General features: G+C 40.4%; 1 protein-coding gene across 1 annotated transcript in view; it reads right to left on the bottom strand.

Annotated features, from left to right (window-relative positions):
• Nucleotides 1-17,422, bottom strand: part of WDFY3 (WD repeat and FYVE domain containing 3) — a 125,245-nt gene that overhangs the window by 65,012 nt on the left and 42,811 nt on the right. Inside the window, 14 exon segments of the mRNA XM_033160689.1 lie at nucleotides 2,788-2,865; nucleotides 2,867-2,970; nucleotides 3,587-3,688; nucleotides 3,691-3,756; nucleotides 3,759-3,803; nucleotides 6,199-6,300; nucleotides 7,101-7,195; nucleotides 7,197-7,291; nucleotides 7,293-7,330; nucleotides 8,690-8,802; nucleotides 10,153-10,367; nucleotides 11,374-11,551; nucleotides 15,007-15,090; nucleotides 16,870-17,327. Of these exon segments, the coding sequence (XP_033016580.1) occupies nucleotides 2,788-2,865; nucleotides 2,867-2,970; nucleotides 3,587-3,688; nucleotides 3,691-3,756; nucleotides 3,759-3,803; nucleotides 6,199-6,300; nucleotides 7,101-7,195; nucleotides 7,197-7,291; nucleotides 7,293-7,330; nucleotides 8,690-8,802; nucleotides 10,153-10,367; nucleotides 11,374-11,551; nucleotides 15,007-15,090; nucleotides 16,870-17,327 (1,773 nt within the window).

Genomic DNA, 17,422 nt, shown 5'->3' with positions numbered 1-17,422 from the left:
ATCCGGCACTCCCATTTCTTTAAGAACTTGCCATAGTTTGCTGTGGTCGACACAGTCAAATGCTTTTGCATAATCAATGAAGCAGAAGTAGATGTTTTTCTGGAACTCTCTGGCTTTCTCCATAATCCAGCGCATGTTTGCAATTTGGTCTCTGGTTCCTCTGCCCCTTCGAAATCCAGCTTGCACTTCTGGGAGTTCTCGGTCCACATACTGCTTAAGCCTGCCTTGTAGAATTTTAAGCATAACCTTGCTAGCGTGTGAAATGAGTGCAATTGTGCGGTAGTTGGAGCATTCTTTGGCACTGCCCTTCTTTGGGATTGGGATGTAGACTGATCTTCTCCAATCCTCTGGCCACTGCTGAGTTTTCCAAACTTGCTGGCATATTGAGTGCAGCACCTTAACAGCATCCTCTTTTAAAATTTTAAATAGTTCAGCTGGAATATCATCACTTCCACTGGCCTTGTTGTTAGCAAGGCTTTCTAAGGCCCATTTGACTTCACTCTCCAGGATGTCTGGCTCAAGGTCAGCAACCACATTTCCTGGGGTGTATGAGACCTCCATATCTTTCTGGTATAATTCCTCTGTGTATTCTTGCCACCTCTTCTTGATGTCTTCTGCTTCTGTTAGGTCCTTTCCACTTTTGTCCTTAATTGTGGTAATCTTTGTACGAAATGTTCCTTTCATATCTCCAATTTTCTTGAATAAATCTCTGGTTTTTCCCATTCTGTTATTTTCCTCTATTTCTTTGCATTGCTCGTTTAGAAAGGCCCTCTTGTCTCTCCTTGCTATTCTTTGGAAATCTGCATTCAATTTCCTGTATCTTTCACGATCTCCTTCGCATTTTGCTTGTCTTCTCTCCCCCGCTATTTGTAAGGCCTCATTGGACAGCCACTTTGCTTTCTTGCATTTCTTTTTCATTGGGATGGTTTTCGTTGCTGTCTCCTGTATAATGTTACGAGCCTCCATCCACAGTTCTTCAGGTACTCTATCCACCAAATCTAAATCCTTGAACCTGTTCTTCACTTCAACTGTGTATTCATAAGGAATTTGATTTAGATTGAATCTTACTGGCCCAGTGGTTTTTCCTACTTTCTTCAGTTTAAGCTGGAATTTTGCTATAAGAAGCTGATGATCTGAGCCACAGTCAGCTCCAGGTCTTGTTTTTGCTGAGTGTATAGAGCTTCTCCATCTTTGGCTGCAGAGAATATAATCAATCTGATTTCGATGTTGCCCATCTGGTGATGTCCATGTGTAGAGTCGTCTCTTGTGTTGTTGGAAAAGAGTGTTTGTGATGACCAGCTTGTTCTCTTGACAGAACTCTATTAGCCTTTGCCCTGCTTCATTTTGATCTCCAAGGCCAAACTTGCCAGTTGTTCCTTTTATCTCTTGACTCCCTACTTTAGCATTCCAATCCCCTATAATGAGAAGAACATCCTTCTTTGGTGTCATTTCTATAAGGTGTGTAAGTCTTCATAGAATTGGATCAATTTCGGTTTCTTCAGCACTGGTAGTTGGTGCATAACTTGGATTACTGTGATGTTAAAAGGACTGCCTTGGATTCGTATCGAGATCATTCTATCATTTTTGAAAGTTGCATCCCAGTACAGCTTTCGCCACTCTTTTGTTGACTATGAGGGCCACTCCATTTCTTTTACGGGATTCCTGCCCACAGTAGTAGATATGATAGTCATCCGAACTGAATTCGCCCATTCCTGTCCATTTTAGTTCACTGATGCCTAGGATGTCAATGTTTATTCTTGCCATCTCATTTTTTACCACATCCAGCTTACCAAGGTTCATGGTTCTTACATTCCAGGTTCCTATGCAATACTTTTCTCTTACAGCATTGGACTTTCCTTTCGCTTCCAGGCATATCCGCAACTGAGCGTCCTTTCGGCTTTGGCCCAGCCGCTTCATCAGCTCTGGATCGACTTGTACTTGTCCTCCGTTCTTCCCCCAGTAGCAAGTTGGACGCCTTCCGACCTGAGGGGCTCATCTTCCAGCGTCATATCTTTTATATGCCTGTTGTCTTTGTCCATGGAGTTTTCTTGGCAGGGGTACTGGAGCGGTCTGCCAGTTCCTTCTCCAGGTGGATCACGTTTGGTCCAAACTCTCCGCTATGACCTGTCCATCTTGACCTGTCCATAGCTTCCCTGAGTAATTTCAAGCCCCTTCGCCACGACAATGGCAGTGATCCATGAAGGGGGGGGACTATATACTGCTAAGTAATCATTTATTTTCCCACATGCTTCTCCTGTGCTGTTTTCTTAATAGCTTCTTGTCTCAGGTACAGAATTGGGTTTGTGGTGTTGGATGGTTCACTGCGTTTGTGATTGAGAGAGACAGCCTACTCCCTCTGCTAACCAGCTATTCTGTATGCTATTCAAGGCTAGTCATCTGGAAGAAATCCCCCAAGGGAAACAAGATAACTCTAGGCCTTTAAAAGAAGATTTCAAAAACCAGTAGTATGGCCCCCATGGTTATAGAATACCTGGAAAGGTTCTGATCGTAGCAGCAAAAAACTATGCTTTAATCTCTGATAGCTGATTAACACTAATCTCACATGCACCCACAATGCACAATCTGGTTCAGAAGAAAACACCCACTTCACATTAACAGCTGAACCATGAGTTCAAAGCCAACCCATCAGCAACTCAAGGCAACCACTCCAGGTTGCACTCAAACCTAAACACAAAACATGCAAAGGTAGTAACACTTCAGAGTGCTCGTAGTCCTTCACATACATTATCTCAAGAAAGAATCAGAATGTCATTGTATTCAACTTACCTTCACAGTATTTATCAGCTGCCCATCAATGTAGAGTGCAGCGGTGCTGTTTTTCAGCATGCCTTTGCTCATAACCAGAAACCATATGATGCCACTGGCCTTCCACTATATGGTCGCCGCAACGAAAACGAGTGCAACAAGGGAGGATTTCATAGCAGGAAGATTCTTCACTGAAGTCATCAACTGAGTACAAAAGAAAATGAAATGGCAGCTCCTATTACCATATAAATATATACATAATTGAACAGTCCAAAGTAGGAAGCAGGCTGTATGCTGTTTTCATCAAAGGTAGCCAGACATCCAGCACAGTGCTATAGCCTCAAGGTGATGAAGTGGCAAGTAACAGAGTAAAAAAGGTTATGTATCACAATTTTTCTATTTAGTGCACTAATAAAGCATCAGATTCAACTAAGTTAAGATTCAGTACTATACATTTAGACCTATCTGCTCCCCACCTTTAAAAAAATATTAAGAATGTTATGATTTGGGCAAGTTATTGCATTCAGAAATGCGGCAATTAAAACTTTTCTAAAAGTAACTGTTGATAGAAGGGAGGAAAAATTGCAATCCTGGTTTGAAGAAAACCCTGAAATCAAGGTTTCCCAGTTCAGATGTCACAGGGGAAAATGTGGTTTAATAAATCAGGAAATCTAATGCTGAAACTGGGCACAATAAGCGGGGAAAGGACTGCTCAGCTCATCACTCCATTCTGGTTTTGGGGAGGAGCATGGGCTTTATGCCTTATTGTCACAATAAAACAAAATGGTGAGGAATATATGCTGCACAGTGTGCTTCTTACCATAGTTCTGAAGCAGTTCTTCTTTAGTTGAAACAATCAGTGACCGGTCTTTTGCAGAAAGGACAATGGCAAGGCATATATAGTGCTGCTCGGAGCTGTTGCCCGTCTTACAACTGTAAGTAACCTGACTGGGTGATGATTTGGAGCTGTACTAAAATGTTCTATGCAAACCAACTTGAATAGCTCAGTCCAGATGGGGGTGGGAAAAGTCTCTCTCCTGTAAGAAGAAGGGGGAATGGACACAAGATGAAAAGAAAATGAAATTGACCCTGAAACACAGTCTTGCATCAGGGAGTAATTCTAAAGCTACCACCCTGAGTGAAAGACAGGAATGCAACTGGGGCCCCTCCAAGGCAATGGAGCCGGGCAGAAGTTTCCTGTGGGATGACCACGTTCCTACCTTCGAGCACTAGGAGGACCTAAACTCAATTGGGTCAAGTATGAAATCACAGTAGAAAAAGCCTAAACATTACAGTGCTTCAAAAACTTTGAATATAGTTTCTCCAAATTTGCAGCTGTTTGTGTAGGAGTGAAGTGAGAATTCTGAAAAGGTGGTAGACATTAATACTGTTTATTGTTAATACACACACACACACACACACACACACTTAAAAAACTCTGCTTCTACAGTAAAGGTAAAGGGACCCCTGACCATTAGGTCCAGTCGTGTCAGACTCTGGGGTTGCGGCGCTCATCTCGCATTACTGGCCAAGGGAGCCGGCGTACAGCTTCCGGGTCATGTGGCCAGCATGACAAAGCCACTCCTGGCAAACCAGAGCAGTGCACGGAAATGCCATTTACCTTCCCATAGGAGCGGTACCTATTTATCTACTTGCACTTTGACGTGGTTTCGAACTGCTAGCTTGGCAGGAGCTGGGACCGAGCAATGGGAGCTCACCCCGTCACAGGGATTCGAACCGCCGAACTTCTGATCAGCAAGTCCTAGGCTCTGTGGTTTAACCCACAGCGCCACCTGGGTCCCATACAGTAGTATATATCAATTAAAACAAAAGGTCACATTTTTAAAAACCTTTTCCACATGCTCACACCAAGAATGCTATAGAACAGGGGTGGCCAATCTGTTTTCTTTTCCTTTCTTTTCTTTTCCTTTTCTTTTCTTTTCTTTTCTTTTCTTTTCTTTTCTTTTCTTTATGTTTTCGGATTTTACAACATAAAGTCCCCCCAACCCACAAGACAATATTCCAGCTCTCTCCCACCGTCTCAGATTCACAGTCAACCAGGGATCAGACTGTGAGTGAGATGATATCATGCCATGTAGCCAATCAGATTTGGTTATGAAGCAATGCCAATGAAGACAATGAAGTGGCATTTCCCTGCTGGGGAGGGGCACGTGTATGTCTCCTACACTGCCTGCTCCCCTAGCACAATATTCGTCGGGGCAGGACAAGTCGCTTTATTGTTTTGGCAATATGAAGACATATTCCCTACAGAAATTCAAAGAATACAGTTGCCCGGTTGCCTTGGAAACTGAGAAATGTACTCCCTTTCACTTCCCTTGCCATGGTATTCAGAACTGCATCTAGCTAACACCAACGTCTTGCTGTGATCTGCTTTTGCACTTCCTTTGTTATGGTGTGGCAAAACAGGGAGTATCATCCTAGTTATAGCAAGGATGCTTTCTCTCCTTCTACATACTGTTTCATGCTGTTTCAAGTCTCCCCCACCAATCTTCCACAAGGGGGGGGGCTGCTTTGTGAGGAGCAAGAAATGTTCATGCAGTTCGTGACCCCAGTTCAGCTCAGCTCTAATAATTAGATAAATGCACAACTCTGGATTCTTTCTACCTAGTTGGGGGAAAGCAGGGGAATAACAGGTAGAGTTGAGCATGCTGCTCATTTGCGTTAGCTTATTTTTAACTGTGGCTTAATGCAAAGGCAGCTTCACCCACAGGGTGAGCTGGATGCAGCCAGCATGCCACATGCCAAACCAGCCCCCACAGCCTTATTTCCCATATCTGGGCAATGGTGATGCTCTGCGCTATGATCAGGAAATAAAATTCCTCTGCTGGCTCAGTGACAGTGTTGAGGGGGCTGGAAATCCTGTATTTTACTCTTCATGGAAACTTCCGCAAAATGTAAAAGGGCAGTGTCCCCTCCACCCACAAGGGGGGGGTGAATAGGATGGGAGTGGTTTTGCCTTGGTAGACAGAGCTCTATGTACAGGTGTAGTGAGTATGTGTGCTACCTGTGTGGCAAGGGAGTGTGTGCATATAATGGCCATGTCCACTGCTGATCACCAAAGCAGCCCTGGGATGTAAAAGGTTAATCGCCCCTGGTAACCAGCTCCATGTAAGAACTAAGTGGCTTTTCTGCCACTGGGTTATTTTTTCTGTTCCTATGCTTTCCATTACTTTTCATTATATCAAAAAGTCCTACACAATTTTGGCTGCAGGAAACATTTTGCAGTAGTCTGATGGAGCTCCATTACATTAAACATAGCTTTTTTCCTGTTGCAATCTTGCAGATTCCTAGTGCATTCAAGAGGATTTATTTACAGAAATTAAAAGTAAACTGAGTCAAGAGTAGTTATAGGGCTGCTTTCAGAAAATGATGCACCAAATCCATCCCATATGGCTATGGCAAAGGACTTACCAGTTCCAATTCCACTGACCACAGTGCCATCAATAAGCCCTGTTGTGACCACATTGTTGGTAGGTGCATTATGAGGGGCCAAACTTGGTAAGAACAGACAGCTGTTAATAAAGATCATGAGTTAGGAACCAGTACTTCCAGTCAATATCCATCAGGTGTTATTACTTAGTCCATGGCAGGGAACAGAGAGAGAATTTTAAGCAAAGGGGTGTGTAAAGAGGGAAAACACAGATTGCATAACACGCTCTTGGTCCCTTCATGATCAAGCCAGCATTAGGAGCATGGCTCCTTTTCTCAAGAGCATGAACGAGAATTCATTTATGGAGATAATTCCTTGTATAAATACTTCAATAAGCGAATTACGGAGTTTAATATTAATGCATACTTTTAAGATACCAACTTTGCAGATTAAGCCTCTTTACAGATTAGAAGAATAAAAACTGAGTAAAACAGACAAGTTGCTCAAGAAAGCTAAGGTGTATATTTAATCTACAATAATCAAATATGCTGAGATTATTCCATGATCACTGAACTGCCTTTCTAAAGCTGCTACTTTAATTATTAATTCTATTTCTCCAAGCTGATTCTATTCCATTTCTTCTGACAAAAAAATTCTAGGGAACGAAGGGATTTTTATTTTTTTAGAACTGGATGTCGGTGCCACTTCTTTGCTAAGAAAGGGTTTTTAAACACACACAAAACATCTAACCTACATAACCCACATTTGCTTTGTGGGATCATCTATACTCAAAGAACTAATCATCGAATTAGGTGTATTATGATATCAGAGGCAGTCTTCCAGGCACAACTAATGGTTTTAAAAATCAAAGAAGTTCATTAGGAACTGCAAACATTATTCTGAAACAAGAAAAGAGTAAGAAAGAGCCTTTACGAGACCTTACCAAACCCTTCAAGAGACGTGTCAAATTCAATAAATGCAGGAGTAACTGCTGAGCCATGAAGTCTAATATCATGTGGGGTTGTCATGGAACCAAACATTCACCCTCGTCAGGGGTACTGTGCTTCCTTCTGCTGGTTTTAGAAGGCTCTTGCTTATCTGTAGTGGTTATCCTTCATGTAAACTGAACACCACAGTCGGTACCCAGGCCTTCCATTGATGTAATCATGCTATCTATAGCAGAAGTTAAAAAACGAAACACTCTTTAAATAAAAGATCTACATGAGATTAGTATTGCCAGTAAGAGAACCCAAATACAATAAAAGGGACAAAAGTAATTTGGTCTTTTCCTTCAAAGTTCCATAATATTTTTGCCATTCAACCCACTGTTGATTCACACGGACTACCAGTTTACATGATGCAGCCACCAAGAGACTCCAGATGGTTGCAAACAATGTGCATCAAATTAACTGCTTGTGAAACTTCTGTAACAGAAGTTTCATCTACACAAAATGCAAGGTTTCTAAACACAGGTTAATTACTACAAGTAGCCTACATAAATGGAGGTATTTAAAATTATATCAACCAAGTCCTAATGAGCTCAACATAGCGAAGCAGTCTTGAGTTCTGCTATGCCAGATTAACTGGGCTGTGACCAGAGAAAATAAAATCCTTCCTTTCTTCTTTGCAATTAAAAAAAACCAGTAGGTCTTAATTGCTGTAATATCAGTAAAACAAATGGAAATTTGGGAGCACCCAGTAGTATATACCACTCACTATTTGAGGCCAGAGGTTTTACCCATACGAAATAAGAACTGTCCTACTTTGCAGTAAATGGAAACAGAAAAGCATTAAAGGCAGGTTGTAATAACCATACCTCAACAGTTCAAGACAGGAGGCTGGCAAAGGTGTAGTGCAGCCTGCCCTTTAACCTTTGTTAAGAGATCAGGAGCAGCTGGAGGAGCAGATCCTTACAGCTCAGCCCCAACCCCCAACCCCCAGCCCCCGACAACATGATTTGCTCCTCTTCACCAGTGACCATAATTAAGGGGTGTGACAGAACCAAAAGCATCACCCCTCTTTCTCCTTAAGACCAGCGTATCTAGCAATGAGTCCATCATTCATAACAGTAAGGCAGTTGCCTAACACAGCCTGAGCTTTGCATACATCCACAAAATAGTGATTGATTCATCTAACTGGTAGGGAAGAGACATTTGCTCAAATTTACACCTTTAAAAATTTATATCCATGGGTGAAAAGCTATTTCCTTGCGAGAAAAGCCAAGTTTCAAAACTGCCATGTACCTGTGCATGCAGGACCAGATCTTTAATCTGGAAAGAAAAAAACTGTCTTAAAAGCAGGGCTGTACACTTGTTTCAGATCCAGTGTCTTAGTTGACCATGCCTAGGGTCAGAATTGCTGCCAACCATAGTTAGGCTCTATAAGGGAAATCCTCACTCCTTGTTATTACCTACAAGCATTAATTAAATCTCACTTGTTAGCTCTCTTAAACACTGTGGAAGCATGGCCAGATTTCAGTCTGGCGGTTACTAATGAGTGCCTCAAAACTATTTCAAACATAAAAACACTTACTTCTCAATTCTGGCTCATAACTGAGTGAGCTTGGTTTATGCACTCTGTATCGTTTCAACAGCTTTTTATCCCAGGCTCCACAATTCAGAGGATTTCCCAAACGTAAAAATTCCCTAGAGAAAAATGGAGAGGGAAAATAAGAAAGGCTTCAAAGTCATTTGCATTCCCTTTTATTTGATTAAGTGCAACAGCTGCCACTCGAACATGTATATACATTAAAATGTGTTTAATTAAAACTATTTAGAAAGTAAACAAAGCAAAACACAGACCGAAAGAACCCTAAATTTTATTTAAATATAAACAGAACTGTAGAAATCCACATCTACTTCACCAATGTCCATGTGGTCTTAGGCATTATGTCTCAGAGGAGCCAAAATCCTCTTGACATAATTATGGGGGTTTTTTGTATTAGGAAGTAGATGCAGATGCAGATGCAGAAACAGATGAAGATACAGACACATTGCCCTCAAGTGCTTGATTTCAAATGCTATCAATTTAGACAAACTAAGACTGCATACACACCACAGCTCAGTTTACCTTATGAACATATTCCCAGATATGCATTTTACAGGGCCACATTTGAAATATTAAAATAGTTTCAGTGCATCATAGTTCAACTTTGTAGTGCTTCTTTCAGCTTTCCCCACTCTCCCTCACCCTAAAGGATAGAACAGTAAAACCTAGGCACGACAGCTGCTTCAATTCAATTCACAAATCACCAACTTCATTATCAAGGTGCTTAAAGCAAAACAAGTGTTTGTGAAAGTGACAGTGTATAATACTTTTTTTAAAATGTGGAGGTTGTTCCCATGTCATGTGTGAAGCAGTTTCGAATTCTGACCTATTTAAATATGTTTTGTACCGTGCAAAAGAACTCTCTCACTCTCTCGGTGCTATGATAAACAGCAACAAAGAACGTCAGCAATATAAACTTAAACAGCAAGTTTAAGATCAGATTCATTCTTCGCTCTCTTTAAATAATCCTAAGGCCAACCTCCATGTCAATTCAATAAAATACATTAATGTCCATGATTAACCAGCAGCAGCAGGAGGAGGAGAGGACAGAGGGTGAAGAAATTGCTGTGAGGGGTCCCCATCCTCTGGACTCGCTGGAAAACCTGCTGTCTACTGTTTCCAGGAACTGTTCTAATTGTGAGACTTTTGTGGGTGAGCTGAGAGCTTGTTTGGACCCTGGGTGAGAACCTGGAGGCTGAGAGGAGTGTGTGTCAGAAGGAAAATGAATGGATATTGGTTTGTCTCTATTAGTAACTTTGTATTAATGTAACATTTTTATATGTAGCTGTCTATTTTTGTAATTTCTTGTTTAAGTTGTCTGTTGTTGCTTCAGTTTTTTTGTATACCGCTTAGACATTTAAAAAATATATATTAAGCAGTCTAGAAATCAAATAATAAAATCAAATGTGAAATATGAGAATTTGAATTAAGCCCACTCTTCTACTTACCTAAGCACCATTGGTTCCAATGCCTGAGAGGCCAACCTTTCAAACATCCTCTGGAGCGGGGGGTGCAAAGAGTGGTCCTCATCGGCAAGAGCTGCACTGCATCTCTGCAGAAGTCGTGCATGGAGTCCAGCTTCACACATGACTTGCTGATTTCTTTCAGTGTGCACTAGAGACTGCAAGATGTTGGCCACTGCCAGCTGAAGATCTAGGGCATGCTACAAATTTTACACAAGCATAAATGAAATATAGACAAAACAAATCTGTAAGAAAACACTCAAGAAAACTGTGTCACTCGCCGTTTCCAGCAATTTTGTGTGTTTGTGTGTGCATATTTAAAAATTTAGGATATTGCAGTGTGGTCTGCTGCTCAAAGAAAGAAAAGTAAACAAACAAACAAAACCTCAGGACAACCACAAACTCTTAAGAGCACTTAAAATAGCCTTTGGGATTCTGGTTGCTAAACTCAGATCATTTTTATTTGACATTTTACTGATCAAATTAGCCAAGAACAAGAATACCTATGGTAGTGTTTTATAAATAGAAATAATGTCCAACTCATGTATTTTCATACTATCAGCTGACAAAAGCAGTCTGTAGTGTATTTACTCACGTACTGTGGAATCTATGCTTAGTGTAGATGCTTGTTATATTTAAAACCAACCAACCAACAATTGCGTTAGAAAAGTCAGGTTTCTGCTACTACTGATTTTGGCTTTTTGAAATATAGCTATCAGGGACTAACAAATGATGGGCACTTTTAAATCTCATAAGGCAGAGTTCTCAAGTTGGCATGTTTTTTGAAGGTAACGGCTGGAATCCAATTAGCTTCTTTAGGAACTCTCAAATATTTCAAAGTGCCCAGCAGGTCCTCATGTTATGCCATAAACTTTGGAAAACCCCTAGTTTCCTATTTCAAATGTGCTTTGTCTGCTATGTAGCACAGGGAGCTACTGTTCTAGAAACAGACAAAAAGATGAAAAATCCAGAGCTTCTTTGATCAGATGGAACTAGCTGGTTGTGCTGTTCTTTTTGAGTCAAGCCAATAACTTTACTGTGTCTAAGATTCAAATTCACTGCTTTCTAGTAAAGCTCAAGAGTTAAATTTAAGATAAAGCAATTAATTAGGTTAAAACAAATCTTAAACTCCCCCGATGTATTCCTTTATAAGCTTTCTTAACTTAACCCTGTAGGGTAAAGCAGTATATTTGAAAAGGTTCTCACTTCCGGCTGTGTATTTGACCCAACAGAGACTAAGAGGTCCAACATGGAAAGCATAGCTCCAGGATGGATGATGACAGCATCTGAACTCTGCAGAGACACAGTTCCCTTGTGCAGTTTCAAATCAGTAGGGTTTTTGGGAGGAAATACTGGAGGTGTTGAAGTAGAGTGATATGCGTGCCTAAATATGAGGAAAAATAATAGGGCTTTAACACACATGCAACATTAAGCTTTTCTCAAAATACAGCATTTGGATTAAATATGCGAAGGCTTTTCCATAATTCACTTTCCATAATATGTGCTCCAGGTGGTATCTTCTTTTCAGATGTTGCACATGCATAGATGTTGCTTGCTGGCTCTTCCAAGAATACCAACTTAATGGAAAAACACCTGCAGCATTTGTAGATACAGAGATAAGCCTGCAGGCATTATGGCAAAAACCAGATAGCAAACAAGAAGAACCACAAATTAGGTTTTTCAACCACATGACTCTGAGATACTGGGGCAGCCCAGATGAACTGTAAACTTAACTGGTAACTTATCATGCATCAAAATAGGTTTAGGCCTAAGGAGGAGAAATTTCCAAGAAAACATCGGGTCAAGTGCCCAATCTGGATAGAAACATAAACTTGCATCTATTAAAGAGTCCCCTTATGTCTTTCTAATTACAGGAGGTGTGTACCTTTCTTCATAACTAGTTAGCTCAAGTCTGCTTTAAAATACTCTCTCAGAAAAGCCCCATAATCCTGCCTCCTCAAAAGTTGCTCTGAAATCGACCACTTGTAAAAGGATTTAGTGCATACTTCTCCCCTCCTACATCATCTCTCCACACACCACTTCTCATTCGAGCATGAACAGCTCTTGGCAGGGTTACTTGCACACCCTTTCTCTGTCATCAGGACTGTGGCGTTTGCTCAGTCTTGGGGAGAATTACAAATCAGCACACAGCACTTTGAATGGAATTGCAAAGCACGGCAGATAATGATACTCTGGTAATAACCAAAGAGGCTTAATGCCAACTCTGGGTGTGCAGCGCCCAAACATTCATTTTTGTTGTTGTTGTTGTTACTTTTGGGGATCACAACTTTCTCCAATAAACAAGAAAATGTCTTTCCTAATTGGGGAGGGGGGGGAGTTCTGACTAAACAGCAGAAGCCAGCCCAGCCAAAAGGGACTCAGAACACTTGGCAACTGTAATTACCAATGGATAAGAGCTTTGTGCACTGAAAGAAGAGTTTTTAAAGACCCCAAGAGGATTCTGCAACGGTTTCATACAAATCTTAACTAAAGATTCTTCACGGATGATTTTGTTGCCTTAGCTCTCTACCTCTCCAACTGTGCTTTTAAATATTGCTCGTAATGTTGTGTTTTGCAGTAGTCATCGATAATTTATTGGAATTAATAAATACCACAGTAACATGAATGAAGAAAAACAACAACCACACCACCCCCAAGGAACAGTATATATAATCTGTTTCAAAACACAAACCCATGCAGCTCCCCAGGAAGAGATTTTTAATTACCTCTTATTACATTTGAAATATTTCCCCATGATCTGTTAAGAGACATGCTTGCATTTTTTTAATGTTTACTCCAGCTGTCTATAAATCTTTATGCAATATCTTAAGCAAGGATGATCTTACCGGCAAATAACAAATCAAGTCTGGCTTGGGCGAGGGCCACGTGAGCAAGGAATGGAAAATCCTACAGTCCATTCATACGTTCAGCATGTAAGTAACATTCCTGATCTACTAAGCGTGACTAGAACAGAAGAATGCTGTGGAATCATGCACTCGCCCACTCCCACCATCTCCCATGTGAATTTCCTCTCCCTTCCACCACTTAATGTAACCATGAAGCAGCCTCACATCCCCCATCAACACTAAGCATGCTGAATCCTATCCAAGTTCAAATCAGGAAGGGTGAGCACACAGGAAGAGGGATGAGGCCCAACAACACAGCCCTCTAACCTGCTAACCACTGTTAGGAGACAGGAAATGGTTTATCTGGAAGGGGTGAGCTATCAAATCCATAGGAAAGGATTCTATGGAAAGTTATGAGAAGTTTCGTTTGTTCAAGCTATTGCTCAAAACACTGCACAGTAAAGACCTTTCCATATGCCCGCTATAATTTATATGTTACAGTCTGAATCACTGCCAATAAAGTATGGAGCTGCATTAAAACAAGTCTTTCACAAGTATGGAAGTATGCCATCACATGCCTTCCTTTCATTAATAGTTCTTTGTTTCCAAGCCATTGGAAAAAACCATGCCACAAAGTTTCACAACCATCATAGAATTTTAGAGTTGGAAGGGACCTCAAGGGCCATCTAGTACAACCCCCTGCAATGCAGAAATCTCAAGTAAAGCATGCAAGACAGATGATGAACTGTATTACTGAAATGTTCAAGTCTACAAAAACATATTGTTGATGGGATATATTGTAATATCATCCAAGGGAATTATTACGGAGCAGATTGAGCCCCTATACAGCAACACACACTAAACACAAACAATGTATCAGGAAAAAAAGCACAACAGCAGAAATGGATATATTTTCTGAAGACATTCAAGCATGTTTTAACTACTCTCAACACAAAGAAAATCAGAAGAATCTAGAAGCTAAATGTCTGCTTCAATAATTGATTGAAAGTCAGATTAATCCTAAAGTAGGGGGAATGAAATATGCCACTTCCAAAACCTGGCAGGCCCACGCCAGTCAACACAGGAAGCGAGGGTTCAGGATTTCCCAGAAGCCCCTTCCAGCCAGCAGAACTTCAAGTTAGGATTATACTATAAATGCATTATATAATAAGGTAACCAAAAAAAGAACACAATGAGGGGAATTCATTCAAGGACTAAGGAAGCAGGAAGGAACAGTGTGTCAAGAGCGGAGTAAAAGATCGAGAGAGCAAAAGGGAAATTATATCCTGGGAAATGCCAGGTTTACAAAGGACTTTAAAATCAGCATAGAACTCCCTGTGCACTGGTTGACTCTGTAACTTAGATCAATCATTAAGAAAAAATTATACCTAACTGCTTTTTGCTCCTGTTTAAAAAGAAAACTCAAAGCAGTATACAATTTTAAAATCAGTAACTCAAAAATATACTGCAAGTTTTTGAATGCTCCATCACATCAAATGCTCCTTAGAAGTACCAAAAACAACAACAACACCTTAGCACATCAAGAAAAAATGTTCTGGCCCTATCTGCTCCCCACCGTGCTTAGTTTTCTACTTACAATGAATTTCGTTATCAGCACAGAATTCAACATTTTGATGCCCCAGGCTGAAGTTCAAACTGGTATAGTCCGTTCTACCACCACAGGACACTAACGTAATTCTACAGACCATGCCTTAAAAACCGCCCTGTGTGCTGTCTCGGGGCAACCAATTCACTCAAAATGTTGTGAACCTTGACTTCCTTGATTTCCTTTATTCTGCACCAAGTATTTGCCCAAATATTTCAAAATGGGGCTTCATTACATGTGAATTTACTAACTTGCCAGCTAATTAACAATTCTTGGAAGAACAGAGAAGCACAGTAACAGACCTCACTCTGAGGAAGTTAATGAAACACAGAGAACACAGGTGTGAAGGCGGTAGAAAGCGCAACTTCTCTTTAAAAGGATCAGTACCTTTTCCTCGACAAAGCTGGTGTGCCCCAAGGAGAGGGGAGAGAAGTCTCATTTGTCAGGCAAGGAGGGATCTGTTCAGCACGACTACAGACAAAACAAACGTGGAGGGGATAGAGAGGTTAGAAAAGAAAACAAGAGGCTAGAAGCTTTGTTAGTTTTACAGTTCCACAAGTAGAAATACATATTGCAGAATTAGCCAGAGCAAAGGACAAAGAGAACACAAAGTAAAAACTAAGACATACAAAACAGATAGGGGTTTTTTTTTAATAAAAAGGAACAGATTTTCCTTTTCATTTGTTTGTTTATATTTTGGGTTATCTGCTTCTAAACAGCCTAATATCTTGAAACAAACTAGAGGTTAGATGCAGATCAGGGATTGATAACAGAAGACCAAGTTTGAGCACATACTGATAACCAGATATGATTAAAATTTCATCAGGACTAACATAATATCCCAAGCAAGTCTGCAAAATTTAATGAGTTTTAAGAACAAAGGGGATGAAGGGAAGACAGATAATGAGGAATGGGAAAGACAAAACGGATTAGAAATACTTACGCAACAAAGCTAACCCAGATTTCTTAAATTCCAGTATTAACCAGTATCAGAAATAGTGTCCCCCAATTTTATCCGCTAGAAAACTGAACTTACTTTTTTACTGAGCAATTAAAGATCATGCCAGTAATACTTTATAAGAACATTAAAATCAATTGGCAATATTTAACAAAGAGAAACCCAGAGTACAGCTAATTTTAACGCTGAATTTCGAAACTGCATGAAGTTTTGAAGTCACAAAATGTGTTTGCAATTAAATAAAATAAGGAACAATGGGTGAAGGATGTTCCATGCTGTGCCCCTCTCTGTCAAAAGCAACAGAGCTATTAATGTTACATACTACACAAGAAGCATCAAGGCTCAGGAAGTTACCAGCCTAACCTATTATTTTCCAAGACAGACCCATTTCCTTTTGCTGAGCTTGTTTACTACTTCTATGTTATGGAGTGTTAACTTTAAATGTACTGATTTTATAATCCTAGTACTAGCCACTATATATATCAAAAGCAACAAACCCAATGCTACTGAATATTTTAAGATACAAATAAGATAACAACTCTTTTAAAATTCATTGAATTCAAAGTATCATTTAAAATCGTACATATTTTTTTTCTAAAAAATGTCCCATATTTTATTGGAGCCTGTATTAAAATGGACTCTGTTTTGATTTGTCTTATACAACAGAATGAAGAACCAACTACTGCAATTAAATAAAATACCTTAAAATAAACCTACAACCTTTCTTAGGAGTCTCAAAACATACTAACAAATGAAGGGGAAACTGTTCCAACAAAACAGCTATCTGAAGTTTAAGGCCAGGGAATGGTGCTATCTTTTTTTAAATGGTTAGGTAACTATACAGATTACTTTACAATACCTAAGTTGATGGAACTCCTGCTGCCTCTGAGAGTTGCAGAGGAGACAGAATTTTGGCAGAAGCAACTTCTGCTCAACTTGCCAAAATCCACTCTTCTGTAAACTAATGGAAGTACAGCAGCCCTATCTACTTTTGCTTGCAAAGAGGACAGGTAGTTAATAGCCATTACTGCCAAAAGTTAGACCTTCTGTCCTACCCCCAACCCCTTCTATGAATCATAATTTCCACATGCACAACTTCAAAGTAGGTCTGCACCAGCAACAAATCATTGTCTACAAGACAGACACTTAAAAATGGTTGCCAATTCTCAATCTCAGAAGAAAATACCGGTAATAGCATACAACCCCCTTAGGGAATGTCAGATAGAAATGAGTGATGCGATTCCCAGACATAACTGTATTTCCGACTCCACCCCAAACCTCGCCAATCATACCTGTCGAAAGAGTCTGTAGCTACTTTGTAGAGGTAAATAAAGAGTTTGCTGCAATGCCTTAACGTGGGTGACACCGAATCCATGGATATGAGGTCATCTTCCAACAGTCTTTGAAATGGCTGAGTGTTTGAGGGGAAGATGTTAAAAGGGCTTATTTTCCTGGAGTCTGAGAAGCAGCCAAGTAACCTCACAGCATCGGCCAACTTTTCGTACTGGATCTCTGTTCTGAAGAAGTGTGAATTGGCTGGCTCATAGCGCATTGCTGCAGTCAAGGTACAGAGCACAGTGTGGAGCAGCTCAAACACTTGGTTCTGGTTCACTTTCTCCCAGCCATTCTTAGGTGACGAGCACAAGGATCTTTCCATGGCAACAAGTAAAGATGTGACATACACAAATCCACCAACTTTTCTGAAAACCGTTCTTGTGCGATGACTCTCTTTCAGCACGGACAGCAGGGCCTACACGGATATTTAAACAAGACAGAACAAACAGGATGTCATGGAGGTCAATTGTTCTAAACACTGCAGTGACAAAGGTTTCCAAGATTAATTTG

Source organism: Lacerta agilis, chromosome 9 (genome assembly GCF_009819535.1).
Source record: "Lacerta agilis isolate rLacAgi1 chromosome 9, rLacAgi1.pri, whole genome shotgun sequence".
Classification (NCBI taxonomy): Eukaryota; Metazoa; Chordata; class Lepidosauria; order Squamata; family Lacertidae; genus Lacerta; species Lacerta agilis.
This window is presented reverse-complemented; position numbering and strand designations above follow the sequence as displayed.